A 25,783-nucleotide genomic window follows, 5' to 3' on the forward strand; every position below is an offset into this window, starting at 1 on the left:
TGTGAGACACTGGTTGCTGATTTTACTTTCATTTGTTGCCCAACTGTATACAGAAGAAATTAGGAAAGACTCTAGTATTACAAGTGATGACAAAAGTAGGAACACGCAGTTACGTTAAATCAGAGAAATGTTCACTGACAGATTCCATACTGCATGTTTCCAGAAAACTAATTTCATGACGGCTCTTTTTGGGCAAATAAATTACTCTCAAAATGAGTGTAGGGAGGTAGAGAGAGTCTTTAACCAAAACTGTACAAAGCCTGATTTGAGAGGTGATTATCTACACAAAGTTACCATACGATGATGATCAATATTTATTTTTTTAAATACCACTCTTATCATCAATAGTGGTATGTCGCGACACCCCTAACTGCTACAAATGCTAATGTTTCAACTTGTAAATTCTTTGCTAATTTTCTCCTTCCCACATTGAAGGAGAGAAAAAGAAAGTGCCTGAATTCTGAAAGTTATTGTTTGGCTAATGATTAACAGGAGTGTGTGTGTGTGTGTGTGTGTGTTTGTGTGTGTGTGTGTGTGTGTGTGTGTGTGTGTGTGTGTGTGTGTGTGTGTGTGTGTTTGTGTGTGTGTGTGATGGTGTGTGTGTGTGTGCGTGTGTGTGTGTGTGTGTGTGTGTGTGTGTGTGTGTGGGACAGTACTCATTGATTTGTTATGCAAGGAATGTCTTTGATGGAGCTTCAGTGTGGAGGAAAAGGCGTGAAAGTCTAATCCTTTCCCACAGGCCTGCCAGCGCCAGCTCAACCAGCAGCAGACAAAGACCCTCAGCACACACACACACACACACACACACACACACACACACACACACAGACTAACACACCGACATACACTATGTAACAGCAGCCTGCTGTACGTGATACACCATGCTTTCACTTTTTTTCTATCCATGTGTCTGTCTTTGTCTATTGATTTTCACTTGATCCCCTCAACCCCTCCAGACACACACATACACACACACACACACACACACACACACACACACTTTCCTATGGAGTCCAGTTCTACTGATTTAACTCAAACATATTTTAAACTACGGTTTCAAGTAGATATTGCAAACATAAATTATTTATTTTCTGACATAAATAGTATTGTTAATTTGTTCAGCCTATTAAAGTCTTTGCATGTGAAAAGGCTAAAAACGTCCCAAATAAAAGAATTCCGGCTTATCACAGTATACATATATTATTTTGTAGTTTTGGATATTGTTTTATTGGTCAACATATCCACCAAAGTAATCATTGAGATCTGGGAGCACTGTGACATAAGCAGAGTCCAATGTGGCAACAAAATGGGGAGACGGAAGTTTATTTTGAAAAGACACTATGCATGTAACACGCCATGACAGACTGACTATATAGAGGGGTTCATAGAGCGCCATAGTTTGAAGTTTAGGAACACTGAGCAAGCTGACCCATTGGTGTAAGAATGTGTTGGACGAGCACAGCGACAAACAGAAAGCCGTGGTAGTGGTAATGATTGGTCAACGCTTTATCCAGATGACCTAATTATTAGCTTTCAAAGCTATGCAAGGGCATTACCACCAAAGATTTCAAATGCATCCTATACAAATTGACTTTCCAGATCCAAGGCTGGTTTCATCCACCATTCTTAGCAATACCTATAAGAAACAATATGCGCCGTAATTCTTAGACATTCCACAAAGTGTTTTTGTATGTTATCCACATAATCTTGAACAAGGACATATAAATACCGCTGAATCACACCCCTGATGTAGAGGAGGTGCATGGGTCCAACAAACAACGATATATCAGCCGGGAGACCACACTTCGTTCCCCACGCAAGACGAGAAGTCAATGTTGATGTTTTTGTCACGTACGTTGCATTTCGCAGTTATCTGTGGTCATATAGAACGCCAGAATACCATGACATTGATTAGCAGTTTTGAGTTTATTGAGTTTTAAAAAGGACACTACAAACACAAGCATTTTTGTGTCCTCTGTCTAGTGGTAGTCAACACATTTATAGCTTGCTGCCATAGACACTGCAGGTGTTTGGGTTTAGGGAGTGACCGTGTTAACTGGAGACTCTCAGCGGAATGCGTCTTTTTGTCTTTGTCATAAAAGTTGTTTTTTATGACGGAAACTGTTGAAAACACAAACAGAACATGTAGTCTTCTTAACTAATTTCAAATACATACTCATCTGTGTTTATTGTTTAAGCCAACCATTTACGTGAGTTACTACGAGCAACCATGGAAATTGAAAGTCACCAGTTAACACGGTCACTTGTTAAACTGAAACATCTGTTCTGCTCTGAAATGGTTGTGGTCCTGGAGTTCTGTAGAAGTAGTCTGCTGTTGGAATATCGATTCTGACAAGCAAACATGCAACAAGCAGACATTATGCTGTTAACAGTTTAGATTCAATGTTTAAAACTTTTCTGGATTGCTGCGGCAAAATGTCACCTCCATTGTCAACATGCGCGTACATATTTGACGTCTGCTGTAAAAGGGTCTATACTTGTAAAAAAGTGTCGTTACACAGGAAAATTGTGCGTGTACACAACAATGGTAAATAACTTGTTCACCTTTATTCTCTCTGGTTAACCTGAGTGTTTGTTGGACTTGTCGTTCACAGAACTAAGCAAATACTATGGTGAATAGTCTTATCATAACCAATTGAAACATTGACCAAAATGATGAAAATAAGAACTAAGTTGGAATGATTCTTTCCAGAAGAGTTTTGAATGAAGTGCAGTAAAGGAGGCCTCAAACAGTTCTTGGAGAAGTCTCAGAGAGAAGTAAAAATAATTCCAAGGATGACACTGGGTCGTGGGCTTGAGTGTTAACATGGCAGTTTGCATTGAAATGGAAAAGCTGTTCCACGCAGAACCAACTCGCACTTATTTGACATGCTATAAACTATTCTGGTCCTGTCACAGGTTAGTGTTTGTGGTCTGAGAGCAGGGAGAGACATACTGAGCAGACCACATCAAACAGGGAGGAAAGTATTTCCAGGAGGATCCATTCTGCAGTCTGCTCCTGCTGGCTGCTGCACTCTGATCATTACAGGTTTGTGAATGAAAGCACAACTCTGGGATTGAGGAGGATGATTATTGCTCCTGTTTTGCTCACATATTCAGTATCTTTGTAATTTACTATAAAGCTGCTGGAGACGCCAGGGAGTGCATTGTCGAATTTGGTACAAGTTGGACACATAACTCGTTCAATATTAACTGACTGCAAACTTAAACATGTCTTTGAATTAGTAAACTAAATAAAATGACTTTATTTTGGTGAAGTGCAGTGGCGGGCTGTGGATTTTATACCTGGGCCTTCACTGCTGTCCTGCAGCTGAAACACAGCTAAGGTTATTATTTGTTTTGTGTAAAAATGAAGCTCAACACCTATAGATACACTAACTGCAGAGAATACGCCGAGAGTGCGTCTCCTCTCTGCTCTGACTGCAGCTGGGACTGCTGTGAGAGTAGCTGCCTGTGAGTGCTTTGGGGCGGCTCACGGCAGCACGTGCTGCTTGTTCACGGCAGTAACTGTAGAACGTACGTGCTTTCACGTCAGAATCAAAACACCAGAAAAGTCTCCAACAACACCAGAAAAAGTCGCTAGATTTGTTGCTAGTAGCTTTTGATAAAAAAAAGTCGCCATGACAGTTTGGAAAGTTGACAGATTTAGCGAGAAAGTCGCCAAGTTGGCCACACTGGTACCGGCTAAATATGTCCCCAGAGCAACATTGGACGTAACAATAGTTCCTATCACATATTAAACCAAACAAAAATCCATCTTCATAAAAACAAGTTGTACAAATAATACACAAGCATATTAAAGCTACAGCAGTTGACTTACCAAATGCTGATCACTTAAAGACAAAGTCCATCCTCCTTTCTTTGTTGACAAAGAGTTTCATCCCATGGTTAAATCCCAACTCACAAATCCGTTTCTCCTCCTTCAGCCATTGAGTGTTAAAAAAACAAAGCTAAGTAAAAAAAAAAAAATATATATACACCAAAATGCAAAAAATGGCATCATTTCTTCCATATCTTTCAATTTGAACTCTCACTACTGCGACTACGCCTCTGCTTAGGTTTCGTTTTCCAATAGTCACGTGCTCGTCCACTGACCAATCACAGAAATCTGATTGGATAAAAGCTCTACTTAAAACAAGCTGCACTGGAAGCAGAGCAACTGAGGAAGACAGTAGCTGTGCAATGAGAAAATAATATAATGGAAAAAATATTTTTGTAAATTATAATACATGTAGTGTATTTAAGAAAAAATATAAAATTATAAAATAGCTATAACTTTGTGATTCTGTTTAGGCCAGCAGAGAAGGCTTTGCAGGCCCTGACAGCCCACTACTGGTGAAGTGCAACAATGCCAGCGTTAATATTGACATTTTATGGTTAAAAATGACAATCACAAAACACAATCTACTATTTTAAATCCGCCCTAATTTTGCAAGGCCACTTCTGAGATGGAGTCGACCGCTCTGGACTAATCTACGTCGGGGAATAAAATAATGTTAATGCAGTCTAATCAGACTCCCTCCTCCCCTCCTCCCCTCTCCTTAGAGTGTTTACTTTTTCGGTTACCATTGTGAAGATCACAATAGCAGCACAAGTCTCTTCTCTCTTTTCTGTGAACTGGAAATTAAGCTTTCAGCACATCACACAATCTAGTGAATTAGTGTTGATGACTGATTACAAGAGTGTGTAGATGGAGCATTAAGTCTTTTAATTTCACCCCATTTAGCGGCTGGCTGGTTAGCTCGCTAATGTTAGCTTGCTAATTCCACCATGTTTTCTGCCGCTGGGTCCTCGCTCCCCGTTGAGACTACAGCCGGGAGGAGAGAAGATGACCGCTCCTGTGATGGCTGGATTTGAGTTACTACAGTTGTGACGCCCGCTCTCCTCCTGGCAAAGTAGTCTTCCAGCAGCGTGGTGTAACTTTTGTCTCATCTGTGGTCTGATAACAGTAATTCCATCAGATTCAGGGGCCCATGCCGTATTGCTGTTTTCTAAGCTACCGTAGCTGTCATGTTTGTCATGTTTTACATCGAGGCCGTTGTCATACCTTGGGTTCATGTCTTCATCATTTTGTTCCCTGGTGAGCAATACAACAAACAAACATACCATTGACAAATCATACTGTTCAAATATATTCATCTATTATTTTTTGTAAAAGAACATTTATGAGGGGCTTTTGTTTTTTAAAATCAATGATCTGAAAGTCCCTCCATACTTTAGCAATTATTCAATCTTTGAGAATTCGAGTAATGACCAATGCTCGTCAACATGACACCATGGTGTGTTCATCTTGGTCATTTTTCCTCTTCTCATTGAGATCCTGAGTCATCCAGCCCAGGTCCTCTGCATCTGCTGTATACGATGTATATGAGTATACAGTACAGTAGCTCACGGGTTCTGTAATTTAAGGCCCACTTCTGATTGTTAAAACATTTCCGAGGACCAGCTTGCCACATACATGAGAAGAAAAAATGAGAAGAAATGAACTGGGCTGTAAATATGTGTTATGCCACTGTCAGCTGTAATGACCAAAATAAATACTCTGCTTACCCTCACAAACACTGCCTGATATTATGAATCCAGATTGAATGTATCCAAGGTCATATTTCCTCACCACTTTACTGAGGCAGGTTGTCACATCATTTTTTTGTCTCAAAAGCAGATCCGTTTTGTGTCACTGCATCTGAGGGAACGTTAGCTAACACTGGCAAAACATGTTTCTCTCGACCTGATGTGTTGTGATTGGCATGGTGATATTCAGACGTAACAGCTCATTGAAGTAAGGTTTTGCTTGAATTACATTGAACTCATTTAGATATAACAATAACTAGCTTTATAAATTACCAAAAAAACATGTTTATAATCAAACCAGTATACATCAGCAGCCTACTCGTTCTGAGGCCCAGTCCTTAAAAAAGCAGCAGCAAGTCAATTTGTTCCCAAGAAGCATTTTTTTAAATCCCAAATGAAAAGTATGGTGTTAATCATCAAGTCCATAGAGCTCCACGGATGTCTAAAACCTATTCAAACAAAGCAATGAGCCCCACTGGGTGACACGTTCCTTCATTACCATGAACACACACACACTGTAGCTTATTATGACTTCGTCCCACATACACCGTCCTGCCGCCACAAATACCATCAAGAGCACCAAATGTGGATTCATTCGCAGCTGAAAATAGTCCCCAACAAATGCACTATTTCGTCCTATTTGAGTAACAATTAATACAAACTAAAGTGATCAGCTGTTTCAGGAAATTACTGAACCTTTTCTTTCTTATGAAACTATGTAGAAATTATACTATACACTTCAGTGGGAACCAATGAGAGACAGAGTAGGGAAGTCAGAAAATATTTAGGCGGACTTTTAAGATGGACTTTGAATCTTTTCCAAGGATTTAAAAAAGAAAAAGTGGTTCTTTTAGGGTTTTCCATATTTCTTTTATGATTATTTTGTATTGTCTGTAACAGCTGTTAAAATACATGAAGTCATAATCATATCCAATCAAAGGGACCACTTTATTGAGCGTCAAAGTTCATTCTGAGCCTTGAAGCAGTAGTTTGACCCCCAAAGACAAACAAAACAAAGGGCCTAAAAAAAAGGAAACCTGCTGTTCTCTGTGGAGGCCCCTCCTCCTCTCGGAGCTGTTGGTGTGCTTGTGGTGAAATCCGAAGCCACCATTTCATTCAGAGGGCCTTTCTGCTGCCGGCCGGACGGACGGCGGCATTTGTCACCACTGCTTTTCATGTCACCACTCACCACCTGCTCCCCACATTCCTCTACATTCTCTCAAAGACCTCGGTCCCTCCTCCTCTCCCTCCTGCTCTTCCTCCTCTTCCCCTCCACCTCCTTTTCTCTTCTTTTCCTTCTTCCTAACGACTATTACGCTATTACTCAAACTCTTACCCTCTCTCCTCCTCTTCCTCCTCTCCACTTTACTGCAGCACCAATCGATTCATTCCTTTTCTCTTTCTTTGGATTCTTCATGAAAGTTGCCCACTCGGCTTCTGCCTTTGATTTTGATTTTTTTTTTACTTTAAGAGGGTACAAGTCGAACTGAAACACTTGTCTGAATGCAGCCTCTCTCATTTGGCCCCCTGTCACCCCCCCCCCCTCCCTCCCCCATTCTCTTTTCTCTGTTTCCCTTCAGAAGCTGCCGACTACAAGACAGCGTTCACCTGCTGCCTGACACAGCATAAACCAGCTGCTACTGTAACCCCACCACACACACACAGTCCTGTTGGGTTATTGTCAGTGTGAGTTTGGACGTGGAAGAGAAAGTGGGCTGGCGGACAAAGGCTGCAAAAGTCCCTTTGGTCCTCTCTGGTGCCTCCTGATGCCATTGTTGTTGTTGTTGTTGAGTGTGTGTGGACCGAGCAGCACCATGTACACACTCTGTACATACACTGCTCACATAGAGGTCAGTGACCTGGTCTTATTTAGAGAGAGGGACAGGAGTTTAACATTAACCAATCAGCAGACAGACATGGTCTGCTACTGTAACACATCTGTCATCAGAGCAAACACTGTGCCGCTGTTCTCTTTCTTCTTCTCACTGACGTCTACACTCTTACTGGATCACTACGACTCATCACAACCTGCATCTTATTTTGGACCATCATTTCTTTATGACAAATGCTGTAATCTAACAGACTATTTTATATGTGGCGTGGATCAGCCACCAAACCGGACTGGAACAGACTACAGCGGACAGTAATGACTGCAGAAATAAAAACACTGGAGTCAGTCTTTTAAACACTGGAGCCAACATTTCTATATCAGCATATCTACAATGAGAGCAGAGTAACCAGAGTCAAATTCCTGGTATGTGTTCTCAAACAAAACAAGAAGCTGACTGATTGTGATCATGAGCAGCCAATTGAGCCAAGGAGCCACACAACAACACATCCCAAACGCCATGAAAGTGTTGCCGTAACATATCAAAAAGAGATGAAGTTGTGAGGACCTTTTCTGAACTAATCTTTATAGTCACTGTCACTGTGTTCATTTCTTTCATGTTAGAAACGAGGACTTTAGTTTAACATATTGACTGGTTTATTAGATTGACATGCAAAGTGCTGCCAAGTGTATTCATTGGCCTTTACTTATACTTACCAACATTCCAACAGTTGTTTGTTACTTCATTGTATTTAAAGCTGTACAGGTTTACAACCGTAACTTTGAATTTTCAAAGTTTTTCCTGCAAGATTTATTTGATTTTTCAGGAGCAGTGTCACCATTTACCCAACTCTCTGCTAATGCTAATCTTGGTTTATTTTACTCATGTAGCAAACTTTTAGTGTCCGTGTGAACAAGCGTTCCTCTCTTGACGCCGCGTGGGATCTGAGACAACCCAGATGTCAAGTGACGGGTCTGAGACCTTGTGACCTCAACATTTTAAACCATAATTGTGCTGCATTGTAGATTTTATGTATATCTTGGTACAATACTCATGTATCCATGTGTAAATTGAAATAGTTGTCTGTAATCCCTCCTAGGACCCACGTGTCACTCCACTGTAAAGAAATTATGGATAAAATGAATTATGAAGTTCCGCTGAAGCTAATATGAGGCTTATGAAGTGTGAGCTAGATCAAGGGAGAGTCTTTGTGTCCTCATAGTTGTGTGTAGATGAATTACCAGTAACTAGTAACAAACCTACATGTGACTACCATGATGTAGGTACCTCAGTAAGGAAACACTGCTGAGGAAAGTTTGTACTAAAAAGCCAATGATTTGTGTAACTGAAGCCTATCATGAGCTTCAGTTGAACTTTTGAATGTATTTTTGCACAAAGACTGAGGATTGATCTCCCATTTCTTAGAGTGGAGTCCCTTTAGAGATGGCTTAGTGGCCAGTATGAACAAGAGGGGTAATAATTCATTCAACCTACATAAAACATATGTATGGTATCAAGATAGAATTGAAAACAAATCTGAACCCATTAAATGCAGAGACGTGGAGATGAAGCGACACTGCTATAAAAGAAGGGTTTAAACCGAGCCCCTGGTCAGACATGTGAATGTCGATGGTAAAATGATTATCCAAACTGTCCTTTGTAAACACCCATGACAGTTTACAGGCCGATATACTGCTTGATGAGTTCTCTGATTATTACTGACGATACAGGTGTTGCTGGTACAGTGCAGGGGGCACTGATGAGGGTGGAAGACTTGTGTAAAATGAAAGCTCAGAATGTTTCCATGTGGAAGTAAAAGTCCATAACTGTAACATTTATGCTCACAATCAACACACAATATGTCAACACTCAACCAATCAGCATCAGCCGTTTCTATCCAATAACATGAAAATTACAATAAAGCTCACCCAACAGAAACGTGCTTGTGTGTTTGTCTGACTTGTGATTATGGTGTAATCACTGAATTACAGCAGCACCCTCTAGTGGCCAGCTGCTTGTATAGTTTGTAGAATGTTAGTGTACATTACAGTTACGTGGGAATTTCTGATACTCAGATTATATTTTCTCCAAATGTCCAATGTTTTTCACTAACATCCCACAAGCCGAAGGACGACCTGACAGAAGCGTCCATCGCAGTGTTTTGTGTTCAAGCTGTTGGAGAGGTGAACACCTTCATGGAGGAGGCTTTATTGAATGTTTAATCCGTAACAATGCATCTTATTACAACTCTCTTTAAATGTTTCATGTGTGAAATCTTTTTACAAACTACGACTATAGCTGTCAGATATAGTGGTGTAAAAACACATTATTAGCCTCTGAAGTGTAATGTGGAGTACAGAGCACCAGAAAGTGAAAATGTATTCAGTTACTTTCCAACACTGCTGAAAGCAGCATGAACGGCTTCAGTTATTCAGTCACTGTAGTTTAGTCAAACCTCCCAAAGAATACAGACACTTCAGACACCGGGGAGCAAAGTTTGTTCCAAGGTTTTATTTTGGTGTTTGCCATTTTGTTCTGATTTTCAATTCAGCTGCTTAAACATCACTGCAATAAATCCACTCATTCACCACAAAACATAAAAGTGTCTTTCTGCCTATCCCACTTTCTAAAGTCCTACTGGGACTGAGCTCCAGACTTGGCAAGTTCAACAGTAAGAGTAGCTGCAGCCTTCTACTCAGACTGTCCGGGTTAATGAGGTCCCTGGACTTTCCTACAGGCCACACCTTCCCACAGGAAAAGGGAAGGCCAGGACTGCTCTCAAAGACGATGGTCAAACCGACACAGTCACCGCTTCACACTCCAAACCCGTAGATGAATCCACTGAAGACCAATCCCAGTCGCCTGGGAAACCGACTACAGGGCTGCTGGCTGACAGCAGCTCCACTTCCCCCTCTCTGTCCAGGACGCAGAGGTCGGCTCAGCACCTCCTCCTCATCACCAGGCACTCAGAAAGAAGTCCCTTCAGAAGTTCTGATGTAATCGTTGAAGTCGGTCGGGACACTCAGCATAGAGCAGACCTGGGCGACAGCAGATAGAGGTCAGCTGCTGTGCATTAAGGAGAGCTACATGGTAGAAGGTGGCTAGCTAGCTAGCTAGCTAGCTAGCCACTTAATGAGAAAAATGTGATTTAATGTTTCATCCACACACTCTTCTCACAGAAGATCAGTCATTAGTGATTGTGATGCTACAGACGCTGTTTTTACAGGTGAGGAGGGGGTCTGACTGGAGCTCGTTAACCTTCTTTTATTTCATGACGTAGATTAGTCCCAGGCGGTCGACACTATCTCAGAGGTGGTCTTGTGAGATTAGGCCGGATTTATTACAGTACATAGCGTTTTGAGCCGTTTTCAACTGTTAATGCAGATTTTTATATATTTGGTAAGAAATGTCAATTTCAACACCAGCATTGATGTGTTTCATCACAGTGTATCATTTAGTTTATAGCTTCAAAAGACATGTTTAAGCGTGCATTTACACTTGAAATACGTAATTCACCTTTGAACAGCAGACAGACTTCTGTTGAAGTGTAGAATGCATTTAATAATTAAAATTGGTTAACGATTAAATGATTAAATTAAAAATGGTCAACTCATCCAGCTCCGCTGTCACAAGGACAGATACAGGAGATCATTCCCTCTGCTATAAGACTTTAGAATAAATCACCTCTGGCCACATCAGTCACAAGACTATAACACTGTTACACTGTTGTTTGTTTGTTGTTGGTTAAAAAAATCTTTGCACTACTGTTTAGTTCGTTAATTTGAATACTATTCTATTTCATTGTATATATTGTGCATTTTTATATTTAATATTTTTAAGTAACTATCTATCCATCCATCTCTCTAAAAGAGATAGAAATAAAGACAAGAGGAAATAGAAATGTGTGGGTATGAAATCACCGTGAGTTAGACAGCTGACGTACCGGGACCACAGCGGCTGATCCTGATCCTGCACACTGAATTGGGACACTCTTCACTATTACCAATGTCAAGTAAATGGAGTACCTGTCTGAACTTGGCCCGAAGTTTCTCCATGTGCTCCTGTAGCTGTGCAGACTGCGGATCATCATGAGGGGAGTTTTGGACCAAACCCAGCAGAGCCTCCAGCGCTTTCATTCTCTTTCTGACAGCACACACATCAAGACAGCTATCAGGACACTCACTGTGGCTTTGAAATAAATCTCAGACAAAATTCATTCTGTGACATGCAGCGCCCTGCTCTGCGTACATGGATCACTGAGTTAGCTTGACTTTATTATTGACGATTTGACACAATCTGGATTTTTTTGTTCTTCAAAGTTGCATTAAAATTGATCTGTAACAAGTCCTTACACCGGCTTATTCATCATCATGTCACTATGCATACATTTACTACACCACTGTTTACATTAGGATTTATTCATTTTATCAGTATCGCTGTCTACTGCAAATGTGTTGTATTAAATATGTTATATTTACGCCCTTTTCATTTATTTCTGGATTATTTATGCCTTAGATTCCTCTCTTTTACTCATGTGATTTTCTTTTTAAACATATTTAATGAGCATTGTTGGAGGGAACTTGAGAAATAAGATTTTCGATGCCAAAGACTGCTTCTGTATTGTCATATGAATTGTTGTTCATATGACAATACAGAACTTCCCTGAGTCATGACCAACAGTGTTTTCTACAAGTGAGGGATTATTTATACCTATGTATGATAGAATACACAACACAATACAATAAAGAGGAACCCTTCAAATAGAACCGACCTTTAAAGAGAAAGACATAAACTCAATTAAAACTTTTGGACTTTTGAAAGACTGATAGATATCATAAGTATAGACAACACAACATAACTCACTGTAGATCTACATTCACTCATAATATGTAAAAAAAAACTACTGTAGAAAGTGGAAAACTTGCTAAACTACTTTTCGTATTTAAACTTAAGCAGGAGAAAGGTTGGATCATGTATATAGGTTCTAATATTACAACAAAAAAAATCACTGAAGTGAAATATCTAGGAGATAAAGATCATATTTGAGGAGACCATACTTTGATTTGACATCTGTATTATGTTGGAGGAGACTTCTCCATGTGATGGCGAACCCATAGTAGAAGGAAATCTGTCGGAGGTTAGAGGGCAAGAGACCGTGAACAACCCTGAGAGGCTGAATGGATTCAAAGAAACACAACTCAGCTTATTGTCACATGACTAAGCTAACAGGCTAACCCTGTAAACTGCACATGTATCCATACAGACACACTGACTTTGTACTACGGCAAAAGAAAGTCAACAGCACTCTGACATACCTACGGTCTGGTGGCGGGTCAATGGGTAATGTTGAGGCCTTAAGGTACTCAACAGTACGAGTGTGTAGAAACATCACTGTGCTAACTCACCACAGTGGACAGCTTGGCCCCATGAGAGGCTCCGTGTCTGCAGCCATCCTGCAGTCCTCGCCGGGTCCCTCTATCAAAGCCCTCCAGGTAGCCCTCCCCTCGGAACCTGAGAGACAATTACACCCTCACTCAACGGCTGTTGCTGGAGACTAGTTTCAGTTAGAGTTCAGACCAGAAAGCAGAGTTGCAGTCTCACACACTTCTCTGCGCTTCCATTACTCTTACACTTCTACACAGCCATCATTGAGTCCATCCTCTGCTCATCCATCACAGTCTGGTACGCTGCAGCCACAGCCAAGGACAAGGGCAGGCTGCAACGCATCATCCGCTCTGCCGAGAGGGTGATTGGCTGCTATCTGCCGTCCCTCAAGGACTTCGCGGACCCTGAAGCGAGCAAGTAAGATTGTAGCCGACCCCTCTCCCCCTGGACACAAACTGTTCATGCCCCTTCCATCTGGCAGGAGGCTGAGGTCCATCAGGACCAAGACCTCACGCCATATGAACAGTTTCTTCCCGTCGGCAGTCGGGCTCATTAACAGAGCCCGGGTCCCCCACTGACTGACTCTGTCATCCCCAGGACAATTTCCTACCCTCCCTACTACTCCCTGGTACATGCCTTCATATTCTAATACACTTGTCACTTTTGCATTACACTTACATTACACTTGTTTACAGTCCTGTTATCTGTTATTGTGCACTTTATTTTAAATTCTTCTATATTCTATTGTAAATTTTAATATGTTTCTATTTCTTGCATTGTTGATTGTTGTAGATTGTTATTGTTATTGTCTAATGCACCACCCGCCATGACAAATTCCTTGTATGTGAAACATACATTGGCAATAAACGGTTCTGATTCTGATTAGAGCAGTTACCCACCCAAAACCCTATAGAGACTGTGTCTGCCCAACGGCCACTTAAATTAATTAAATCAAAAGTAAACAGTCGCGGAGTAAAAAAAAAACAACCTAATCCAAGTTAATAATAACAGTGCAACAAAATAGGATAATTAAATGTGGACTCTTAAATATCAGACCTCTGTCATCTAAAGCTATATTAGTAAATTATTAATATCAGATAATCATATTGATTTATTTTGTCTTACTGAAACATGGCTGTGTAATGAAGAATATGTCAGCCTAAATGAATAAACTCCTCCAAGTCATATTAATACTCACAATCCTCGAGGCACCGGCCGAGGAGGTGGAGTAGCAGCCATCTTTGACTCAAGCCAAGTTAGTACAACAAAGGAGGTTTGCTCCATGGTATAAACCCTCAAAGCCACAAATTAAAGCAAACATCGCGAAAACTTGAAAGAACATGGCGTTCCACTAACTTGGAAGAATCTCGGTTAGTCTGGCGAGACAGTCTTAAAACACATAGGAAGGCCCTCCTTAATGCCAGAGCAGCCTATTACTCATCATTAATAGAGAATAATAAGAACAAACCCAGGTTTCTCTTCAGCACTGTGGCCAGACTGACAGAGTCACAGCTCTATGAGCCGTGTATTCCTGGAGACCTCAGTAGTAATGACTTCATGAACTTCTTTAATGATAAGATTATAACTACGAGAGAGAACATTAATAATCTCCTGCCCTCAAACATTACCGATCTATCCTCAAATACAGGAACCTTAGAAACAGCTGTAAACCCTGATACATGTTTAGATGGCTTTACTTCCATCGACCTTCACCAATTGACTTCAACATTGTCTCCGTCTAAACCTTCTACCTGTCTCTTAGACCCTATACCGACTAGGCTGCTTAAAGAAGTGCTACCGTTAATTAGCACGTCAAAGATATTTGAGGTGCTATAAAAAGTATTTTCTCAATAACTCCCGACAATGACTGATGTATATGTGTACAAGACACCGTTGACTCCACTTCCCCCATGCTTAAAATCAGACATTTTTACTGTACCAATTAAGAGATATTGCAAATTCAAAATCCTACATTTGTACTGACAAATATCTAATAACTAAATATTTGAGGCGCTATAAAACGCATTTTCTCAATAATTCCAGACAATGACTCAACTATTTATGTTCAGGACATCTCTGACTCCTCCCATGGTGAAAATCAAACGTTTTTACTGTACACATTTGTATGTTTTTTTGTTTGTTTGTTGTCCACAAATAAAACCATAAAACTCAGCCACTGGATCCGTGAATCATTTACTGCCAGCGCATTCGCAGGTTAGTCTCCCCTACTGAGCCTCTCGGTGATTAATTAAGTTGCAGATAGTCACTTACAAAATTAAAAGATCTTTCAAAGTAAAAGTCCTATATTTGAACATTCAAAAAGCAAATTTCTGAATATTTGAGGTGATATAATAGGTATTTTCTCAATAATTCCACACAATGACTGATGCATGTGTTCAAGACAAGTCTGACTACAACCCTACAAAAACAATCATTTTTATGGTAACAATTAATAGATTTTTCAAAGTAAACATTTGTACATTAAATAAGTAAATCAGGACATCCATGACTCCAACCATAGTAAAAATCTAACAATTTTAATTTACAAGTGAAAGGTTTTAGAACGTTCAGTTTCATCAAACATCTTTTTTGAATGAGATATCAATGGAGATTGATGTTTTTTGAGATATCAATGGAGATTGATGTTTTTTGAGATTGACTGGTTTTGGTATAAAGAGCATATGTTCGACAGGTAGTTTTGTTGAAAATCACTTCTTAATAATCAGTCTGCTTCTAACACCAGGTGCGTCCTCACCATGGCAACCAGATACACACACGCACGCAGGCACGCTCTCTCTCTACACACACACACGACTTGGAAATATTCAGTCAAAGGCATTTTTAGACCGTCTGTCTGTCTGTCTGCCTGTCTCACTCACTCACTCAGTACATATAACTGTCTGTCTGCCTGTCTCACTCACTCAGTCAGTACATATGACTGTCTGTCTGCCTGTCTCACTCACTCAGTCCATCTAACGGTCTGAGTCTGTCTGTCTGTCTGTCTGTCGGTCTGTCTCACTCACTCTGTACATAAAACTGTCTGCCTGCCTGTCTCACTCACTCACTCAGTACATATAACTGTCTGTCTGCCTGTCTCACTCACTCACTCAGTACATATAACTGTCTGTCTGCCTGTCTCACTCACTCACTCAGTACATATAACTGTCTGTCTGCCTATCTCACTCACTCAGTCCATCTAACTGTCTTAGTCTGTCTCTTTCTCACTCTCATTCACTCAGTCTCTCTCTCTCTCTCTCTCTGTGTGTCTCTCATATATTCATTTAGGTCTTAGAGATTTTGAGAGGACTTTTCCCTTTTTTAAGCTACAGAAACCGTTCGACTATCAAAATGTTCAGCTCTTTCAGGAGAGGGGTGATATGACTTTTCATATTTGTAATCTTTAAACGTTTTGAATTATTAAGCTCTTTGCAATTTCTTTTGAATTGGATATCTATTTTAAGCAATGTTTTCGCAGTTCATTTCAGCTTTCAGCATTCCAACGCATTTTCAGCAGGAAATGCATTTTCTAGTTCATTTTAATATCTTTCCAGCAACCCTCAAATCAAAGAATAAAGGACACTTCACACACAATTCAGGTGTATTTTCCCTTTAACTCACGAGATGCAACATGTTTTATCTTAATGTGAATATAATTAATTTAATCTTATTTCCATATATACAATATGTATACACTTTGTTGGCATCTTATTCTGAAAACAGGATGTTCGTGTGAAAACCGGATGTTGTGTCACGTTAATCTTTCCGCAAACTTTGCAAAATCCGTCGCTCGCTCCCGATCTGTGCAGTTTGAATGAGTTTACCGTGAATTTCAGCATATAGGTGCACTAAAATGTAAGTGTCTGCTGAGTTGACTACGGAGATCTGAGTGTCTGCTGACTTGACCGCAGTGGTAAACAAGACATCATTTAGTTTCCAGAAAACTCACCTTTCATCCGCCAAAAGAATATCGTCAAATAGATCTTCTTTTCCAGAGCGGCCAGCCATCTCCACTTATACCTACAAGCTTATTCTTTTATAAAAATGTGTCCACAACGCTTTGACAGCCCTACTCTACAGATGTTGTATTCTACACAGATGTAAACTGAAGGCTACTGGTCGCTGCTAACCGCTTACTGTGCTGTTTCCATCGGCCTCTATCAGCCGTATCTGCTTCCGCCATCATCAGAGCAGTGCTGCCCCCTAGGAGTGTGGAGGTGAACTGTCACTTCCGCCTTACAGAGTCTAGAGCCCAATCCCAGTGTAACCCTAAAGTCTCAAACCCTGGACACTCAGGGACTTACTGACGTCACCTGGTAAATGGTTGAGCTGTGCTGCAACATATCACGTTACCATGACAACGTCAAAATATGTGTACAGTTGTAGGTATTTATTTTATATTTTTTACTCCCTGATTTGAACGTCTTCCCGGCTCTTTCCTCACAAGATGAGAGGTCATTTCTTTTTTTTATTACGTTTTTTTTATTATAAACCATGCACCTAGCAAACATAGACCAGGAAGAAAAACAAGTTAAACATTAATTAATTAATAAGAGGAAAAACATACATCAAAATAACCATAAGATAAGATCATTATTTATTTATTTAAAAGGGACCATGTACAGTTTAACCACCATTCGATGCACTGTACCAGATTGTAGCTTAAGCTAATTTGCATCTGCAGTCCCTTGGCAGGTAAAACAAGAACAAGACAATAACACAGTAAAAGGAAAAGACATAATACAAAGATATACCATAAAGAACATACAAGACACTCAATACAACACTATACACAAATAGCACATCAAAAATGAATGTTTGTCAATAAAATCAAGTCAGAAAGACCACAAGAATTGAGGTCAGTGTGTGCAGTGTTGTGCAGCTTTTTAAAGACTTTTCAAGTTGGATTTAAAAGTGCTGATAGAGCTGCAGCTCCCCACACCTTCAGGCAGGGTGTTCCACTGATGTGTTGCTTTTACAGAGGAGGCTGATTGTCCAAAAGTAGTGTGGCGAAATGGTATTTTACAATCTCGTGTAAAGGATATTCTTGCTGATCTAATGGAAGTTACTGAACGAGTGTATACAAAGTCACGGAGTGGAGGAGGGGCCAAACCATTTAAAGACCGGGCACAAATTTGAGAACAATCTAAAATTGTCAAAGCTCAGTAGATAATCCTTTATTAGTTCCACAGTGGGGAAATTTACAGGATTTTTACAGGATCACAGCAGCAAATTGGACAGTGGCATGCAACATGCCAACAACGTTGTCCAACACTCGTGTCAACCATAAATTCAGCCCAACAACAGATATCAAAAAATATATTCGGTGGGTTCTATACACAGCTTTACTTAAACTTGGATCTAGATTTACACACAGTCATTGTGAGAGGTCATTTCATATTTCATATACAACAAAATCAAATATTCTCTGATTTCATGTTTTGTTGTTCCATCTTTAAAACCTCTTGGACCCGAGCGAGCTCCATTACGAGATTTTTAATCGAAGAGAGCGTCGTAGAAATTAAAGTTCATAAAGAAATTAAAAAAAGAAATTTATCGAAAAAAGTCTCCTTAATGTAATCACGTTAACCATTTTACACACTACAAACACCATTATAAACTATTCTACTAACTAACTAAGAAGATTCGCCACAATATCATGCATTTTACGCCACAGCCGGCAAGACAACAACTCAGAGAATGCTTCGTGAATCTCGGGCATAGCATCTTACCCGGCAAATCACACCGCTAACAACATTAGCATTCCACACAGAGTTCAACGGTAGCTTCCAAATTACTCTCCGTCAAAGTGTTCAGGAGTTACAGCCAACAAGCCACAGAAAGCACAACTCCCACACTGCGAAAATATTATAACTGTATCATACCTTGAGACGGTTTTGAGGGCCAAAACGGTGAAATCCGCAATTATTCCTTATTAGTAATGTGTTCGTCTGCTCAGTAGGTACGTCTGGAACTTAAAATGGAGTTTCTCCATTCATCTGAGCCAAAATGGTGGTCAGAATGCCGGCGGCGAATCATACAGGGGCTTGGGGCTTGGGGGCTGACCGCTGCACGGTTTTGGAGTTTTATTGGCTCAAAATTCTGTCAATCACTTCATGAAACACAAGAGTGTGTTCGTTTTGAGCACCTGGATCTAATGAGATGTCACATGACAAGATCCACCAACCACAGGCTGAGCAAGGGCTCCAGACAAACAGACAGAGACATCCAGGAGAGATATGACACGTCAAAATGGGTCAAAATGGGTCAGAATGGGTCAGAATTATGCCAAAATGATGCCAAACAGCTCTGTTAGGATAGATTGTACAATATGAGTGACAAATAAAGTGAAATATATAATTATAAAGTATATAAAATGAGAATTTCGCATGTTTTTTTTTAGATAAACACCTATAATTGGGGTTTGCTTCACTTTATTTACACCAAATCTTTTTGTGAGGTACCTGCACCCTTTGTGCTATGAATTGGGAATGTTTTTAGGCTAGCCAGGGCCTCATTTAATAAATTACAGTGCTTTTTCTTCAGACGAACTTGGGAATTTTCCCTGTTTGCTGTGTTTGCTGTGTTCAGCTACTATTAACCAGTAACATATACACAATATTTACTCATCTCATCAAATCTCACAATCCCTAGTGTTATTCAAGCATCAACATTTTTAAAATAGACCTTGTAGTTACAGAATTGTAGTCTCTTTTGTATGGGTTACAAAAAGGCCTAAAAAAAGGCTTAGGGTCCAAAAGGTTTTAACCCTTAATGTTTCTGTGTAAATTCAAGATGACAGGCTGGACACAAGTGAGCCATCCTCTTTGTTTACATTTTTTTATGTCTCCATGCTTCCACTGTTAACCCCGTGTTTAACGTCACATTGCAATGAATTGTGGGTAATTCCAAGGGGGACATTCTGCATCTAATGCTTACTTACGGAAAGTGATCATAAAGGGCTCAAAATGTCTGCGAGACAGTCCTCAAACACTCGATCAACACTCCTCAGGCTCTCTCTGTCTGTCTCTCTACACACACTAGCTATGTCCCTGCATCCTTCGGAGGCTGCATTCGTAGACCGGTTACGTCACAGCGCGGCGACTAGGCTGTCCCAAATCGCATGTTTGTTGAAGACTCCTTCGAATGCAGCCGACGAATGCAGCCTTCAGACCCCAGATTTGAAGGATACATCTGATGTATCCTTCGCGGCCCAGCACATCCCGAGATGCATTGCGTGCCGGTGAAGATTTTATTTGAACAAACATGGCGGCGACTGATGCGAGAGCTGGAGAAGCGGCAGTATTCACTTTTAAATGTAAGTATTGGGTTTCAACTCACTCGAATGTCACCGATACTAATGTTGAAGCAAAATAAGAGATCGTATAACATCACGTGTGTTAAAATGTTCCGTTAATTTACGTGACGTTGGTAACTGACAAGCTAACTAACATTAGCCGCTGCGCTATTACCGGCAGCTCGGCTGCCTGCATCCGACCGTAGTTAAGCCATAAAGTAACTTTTAATAACTTTACTTTCAAACCTCAGAGGTTGAATAATATCTTACTGAGATTGTGATGATTTTACAGATGATTCATATTTCATATCATGAACATAAACGGACCAACGTGAGCTCAGGTAGATAGGTAGTGAACCAGATCAACCTGTTCCAGCCCTAACTATAAACCTGAGCCAGCCCTAACTATAAGTGTAATTGAACATAAAAGTCTTGAGCCTACTTTTAAAAGTGGTGAAGGTATCTGAAACTGGGGAGCTGGTTCAACAAAAGAGGAGCTTGATAACTGAAGGCTCTGGCTTCCGTTTTACTTATTGAGACTCTAGGAACCACAAGTAACCCTGAATTTAGGGAGCGTAGTGCTCTACAGGGTTCATAAGGTACTATAAGCTCATAAGATATGATGGTGCCTAGCCATTTCAGGGCTTTGTAGGTGAGGAGAAGGATTTTAAATTATTAATAGAAATAATAATAGAAAAGGAATGTTTTGCCCTTTAACTATAGACTTTGAAGATAAGATCCAGCTGGTTGCTGGCCTTGTGGGTAGGAGGAGAAGAGGAGAGGTAAAGGGCAAAGGAGGTTAGCAAGGAAAGAGGTTCTAACTTATCAGTCTGGATGTTGAAGTCGCCGAGCAGGATGAGTGCAGAGCCATCGTCATGGAAGTGCGAGACTAATGTGTCAAGCTCTAACAGGAACTCACCAAGGGGGCCTGGTGGGCGATACACAACAGCAATGGTGAGCTTGACTGGATAAATGACAGTAACAGCATGAAATTCAAAAAAGGACGGGGAGAACTGTGGAACAGAGACAAGAGAGTATTTCCATTTTGGGGAAATTAGCAGGCCAGTACCACCACCTCGCCCAGCAGCTCTGGGAGTGTGAGAGAAAGAGTACACATCTGACAGAGCTGTGGGTGTGGTAGTGTTTTTTGGTGTGATCCAGGTCTCAGTTAGAGCAAAAAAGTTGAGGGAGAGTAAGGATGCGTAGCCTGAGAAGAACTCAGCTTTCGGCACTGCCGACTGGCAATTCCAAAGCCCCTCTGCCACCACTTGCTCGCCATGAGCTGAGAGAGTAGGATAGATTCAATTCAATTCAATTTATTTTTGTATAGCCCAAAATTACAAATTTGCTAGAGGGCTTTACAATCTGTACACATGCAACATCCTCTTGTCCTGGAACCCTCACATCGAAACAGGAAAAACTCCCCAAAAAACCTTTAACGGGGAGAAAAGAGGAAGAGACCTTAGAGAGAGAAACAGAGGAGGGATCCCTCTATCAGGATGGACAGAAGTGTGATAGATGTCATGTGCACAGAATTAACAGCATAACAGAGTTACAACACATTCAATGCATATGACAGAACCACAGGAGGAGGCAAGACCAGGGTCCAGGTATAACCAGGATTCACGGAGTCCTGTGAGGCGGGAAAGCACAGAGACTCTGGTGAAGAAGCAAAGTCAGTAATGTGCATTAATGGTATCGTTAATATAGAATGGTAATAATAAAACTAGAAAATTTCGCAAGAAATTTTGACAGTGTGGCTTCTACTGCCCGAAGACGTCGCAATATACACACACGCCGATGTTACCGGTAGTGTCGTTCAGGTTGAATTGAGATAGAGCTTCTCTCTTTTCTGCATTTTAGATTCATACTCTTGGATTGACGGTCCACAAATCGCTCCCATCATTTCTGTACGAACCTCATTCTAAGCTTCATGTTAAGATACAGTTAATCTATGGGGCTTTTATTTTGAAAGGGTGGGACTGGGTGGGTGAGAGAGGGGGAGAGGAGACATATTCATAATGTTTGACACAAACACAAAGGTTATTAAATGACAGGCTTCAACAAAAGTATTCCAGTTAGGATTCACTCTGTGGGGCTTTTATTTTGAAATGGGAGGGGGGGGGGACAGAGTGAGTGAGTGAGACAGACAGACAGACAGACAGACAGACAGACAGAGACAGTGTGTGTAGAGAGACAGACAGAGAGAGCCTGCGTGCGTGTGTAACTGGTTGCCATGGTGAGGACGCACCTGGTGTTAGAGGCAGACTGATTAAGAAACGTTACAGTAAACAGTGATTTTGAACAAAGCTCCGGCCTCCTTTTAACAAAAAGCAGGAGTCTGAGTGCCAAAATATGGATACTGTGAGAAAGATAAGACTCTGCCGAACGCGCTGATTTGTTTTTTATGTTTGTGGTGTTAAAAATGTGAACTCCAGAGCAATATACAAAAGTGGTACCGTCTGAAATGGACCCAAAATGTTCCTGAAACTTAATCTGCGACTTCATGAAAATTGCACTAGCTATCAAAATGTCCATTTGGCTCAATAACGTCCAGTGTTTTGTCTACATTTTAAACTTTAAATCATTTTTCTACGTTAAAGTATGGCTTGTCAATATGGGTCCAAAGTTCAGTGTTTTTTTTGCTCTCTTCACGCTGAAATCCCATTCAAGTCTATGGAGCGATTTTGCTCCGTTTTTCGGGATTTTCGGGAAAACCGCTGGGCGAATCTCTTATAAAAGTCATAGCACACCATTCCCGATCGGGCCGCACGTTTGGATATACTTTTCGCGCCGCTGTTGGCAACGCTGTGTGAGGAGAAGCGCACCAAAATAAAGATTATTATTATTGTTGGAATGCTGTCAAGCATTCCAACTATTGTTATCCTGTTTCTTTATTGTTGGAATGCTGTTAAGCATTCCAACAATAAAGTATTGTTTTAATAAGTATATAAGTATAATAAGTATTGTTATAAGTATAAGTATTGTTATCCTCTTCTTTATTCTTCTCTTTATTATTATATTTCTTCCGTACGCTGCTTCTGCTCCTTCATATTTTAAGCTACAGAAACCGTTCGAATATCAAAATGTTCAGCTCTTTAAGGACCTTTATGCTATGACTTTTAATATTTCTAATCTTTAAACTTTTAGAATTATTAAGCTTTTTGCAACTTTTTTTTTGAATGGGTTTCTATGGAGAATATTTTCAAATATTTCAAATAATTCAAATAATTCTTCAACTTTCAAATCCTTCAACTTCCTCATACTTTCAGCTACAGACACCATTTCAACTTTAAAATACAGAGAAAATCTTAAGCTATTATTGTATGTTATAATCTTTTTAATATCTTTTATACTTTTTGAACTGTCCCATTTTAACTTTTATGATTTTTTCAGTCCTCTTCTGCCTTTATAATGGGTGTGTATTGCGCAGCTTAGAGTGCGTGATGTCACCGCTAGAGTGAAGAGCAGCTTCAGATTCTTGTGAAAAAAATATTTGTCTTTTGCCTTCGACTCCACAATTTACACTCTTCATATATATTTTTTAGTTCATACAGTAGCTAATCCTGTCTTCTCGTTAAAAAGTGATTGTCGAATCCCACAGATTTACACATTTGGCAGAAAATTACTAAATTGAGAGGAAAACCAACTTTCTGCTCCATAGAGACCAATGTTAAATCTGACCACTCATTTCTCAAAGAAAGCAGACGGTACCAGTTTTGTATATTGCGCCGGAGCTCACATTTTTAACACCACCAACATAAAAAACACATCATCGCATTCGGCAGAGTCTTATCTTTCTCACGGTATCCTTATTTTGGCACTCAGACTCCTGCTTTTTGTTAAAAGGAGGCAGGAGTTTGGTTCAAAATCACTGTTTACTGTAACGTGTCTTAATCAGTCTGCTTCTAACACCAGGTGCGTCCTCACCATGGCAACCAGTTACACACACGCACGCACGCACGCTCTCTCTCTACACACACACACGACTTGGAGATATTCAGTCAAAGGCATTTTTAGACCTCCTGTCTGTCTGTCTGTCTGTCTGCCTCTCTGTCTCACTCACTTAGTCAGTACATATAACGGTCTGTCTGCCTGTCTCACTCACTCACTCAGTACATATAACTGTCTGTCTGCCTGTCTCACTCACTCAGTCAGTACATATAACTGCATGTCTCACTCACTCAGTCAGTACATATAACTGTCTGTCTGTCTCACTCACTCAGTCAGTACATATAACTGTCTGTCTGCCTGTCTCACTCACTCAGTACATATAACTGTCTGTCTGCCTGTCTCACTCACTCACTCAGTACATATAACTGTCTGTCTGCCTGTCTCACTCACTCACTCAGTACATATAACTGTCTGTCTGCCTGTCTCACTCACTCACTCAGTACATATAACTGTCTGTCTGCCTGTCTGTCTCTCTCTCACACTCACTCAGTCCATATAACTGTCTGTCTGCTTGCCTGTCTGTCTCTCACATTCACTCAGTCCATCTAACTGTCTGTCTGCCTGTCTGTTTTCCATGAACAGGCTGCTGGCACACAGGTGTTCGTGATTAAGGTTATCAGCAATGTTAATAAACACACAGACTCACAGACACACACGCACATACACTTCTCTCTCTCTATCTCTCTGTGTGCATCTCTCTCATTCAGTCATTCAGGTCTTGGATACTTTTAGAGGACCCCCCCACACACACTTATTCTAACGCTACTAATACTTCTACTACTTATAATACTTCTACTACAACAACAACTACTACTACAACAAATATCGCTACTGCTGACATTTTTTAAGCCACAGAAACCATTCAAATATTAAAATGTTCAGCTCTTTCATGAGAGGAGTGATATGACTTTTCATATTTGTAAGCTTTAAACTTTGAATTATTCAGCTTTTTGCAATCTTTTTTTAATTGGATATCTATGGAGAAAATCTTCAAATCCTCTTAAACTTCTTCAACTTTCAAAGCCTTCTTCTTTCTCATACTTTCAGCTACAGACACCATAGTTAAACATTTCAACTAGAAGGGTTTTCAGCAGTGCAGTTTAAATGCTTTCAGGCTACAACATTTTTCAGACAGGTAGTCTCCCATTTCTGTATTTTCAGCAATTTGTAATCTTTAAACTTTTTGAATTATTAAGCTTTTTGCAATTCTTTTTTTGAATTGGATATCTATTTTCAGCAATGTTTTTGCAATTCATTTCAGCTTTCAACTACTACTACAACAAATATCACTACTGCTGCCATTTTTTAAACCACAGAAACCGTTCAAATATTAAAATGTTCAGCTCTTTCAGGAGAGGGGTGATGCTGACTTTTCATATTTGCAATCTTTAAACTTTTTGAATTATTAAGCTTTTTGCAATTTTTTTTTAATTGGATATCTATTTTCAGCAATGTTTTTGCAATTCATTTCAGCTTTCAGCATTCCAATGCAGTTTCAGCAGGAAATGCATTTTCTAGTTATTATTATTATTAAGCCCGCAGGATTACAGTTAGTGTGCTTTGGCACAGGCAGTTTTACTGCCTTTGTGCCACAAAGCCACACTGAATGATATTAGCAGTGGGAATCAGCAGGGCCATGGTGGGAGGAAGGACCAGGGTCCAGATAAAACCACAGTCCACAGGAACCTGTGTGGCGAAAAAACACAAAGACTCTGAGGAAGACCTATAA

The 25,783-nt window shown here is 40.3% G+C and overlaps 1 protein-coding gene across 1 annotated transcript; it reads right to left on the reverse strand.

Moving 5' to 3' along the window:
* Positions 1-9,912: 9,912 nt before the first annotated feature.
* lto1 (LTO1 maturation factor of ABCE1) lies at positions 9,913-16,958 on the reverse strand. Its single transcript, XM_079157086.1, has 5 exons — positions 16,753-16,958; positions 12,827-12,932; positions 12,479-12,549; positions 11,447-11,564; positions 9,913-10,459 (listed from the first exon to the last, which is right to left on the reverse strand). The coding sequence occupies exons 1-5, from the start codon at positions 16,809-16,811 to the stop codon at positions 10,388-10,390; spliced, it is 426 nt and encodes a 141-aa protein (XP_079013212.1). The 5' UTR covers positions 16,812-16,958; the 3' UTR covers positions 9,913-10,387.
* Between the last annotated feature and the right edge of the window lie 8,825 nt (positions 16,959-25,783).

The sequence above is a fragment of the Pholis gunnellus genome (assembly GCF_910591455.1).
Source record: "Pholis gunnellus genome assembly, chromosome: 1".
Classification (NCBI taxonomy): Eukaryota; Metazoa; Chordata; class Actinopteri; order Perciformes; family Pholidae; genus Pholis; species Pholis gunnellus.

Bases quoted from the DNA above. Each gene is read 5' to 3' on its own strand.
- lto1 (XM_079157086.1), bottom strand. From the start codon at position 16,811: ATGGCTGGCCGCTCTGGAAAAGAAGATCTATTTGACGATATTCTTTTG. The intron at 12,550-12,826 runs GTGAGTTAGCAC...AACCTCCGACAG, and splicing joins GGGCCAAGCTGTCCACTGTG to ATTTCCTTCTACTATGGGTT. The intron at 10,460-11,446 runs GTACTCCATTTA...GCTGTCGCCCAG, and splicing joins TTCGGGCCAAGTTCAGACAG to GTCTGCTCTATGCTGAGTGT.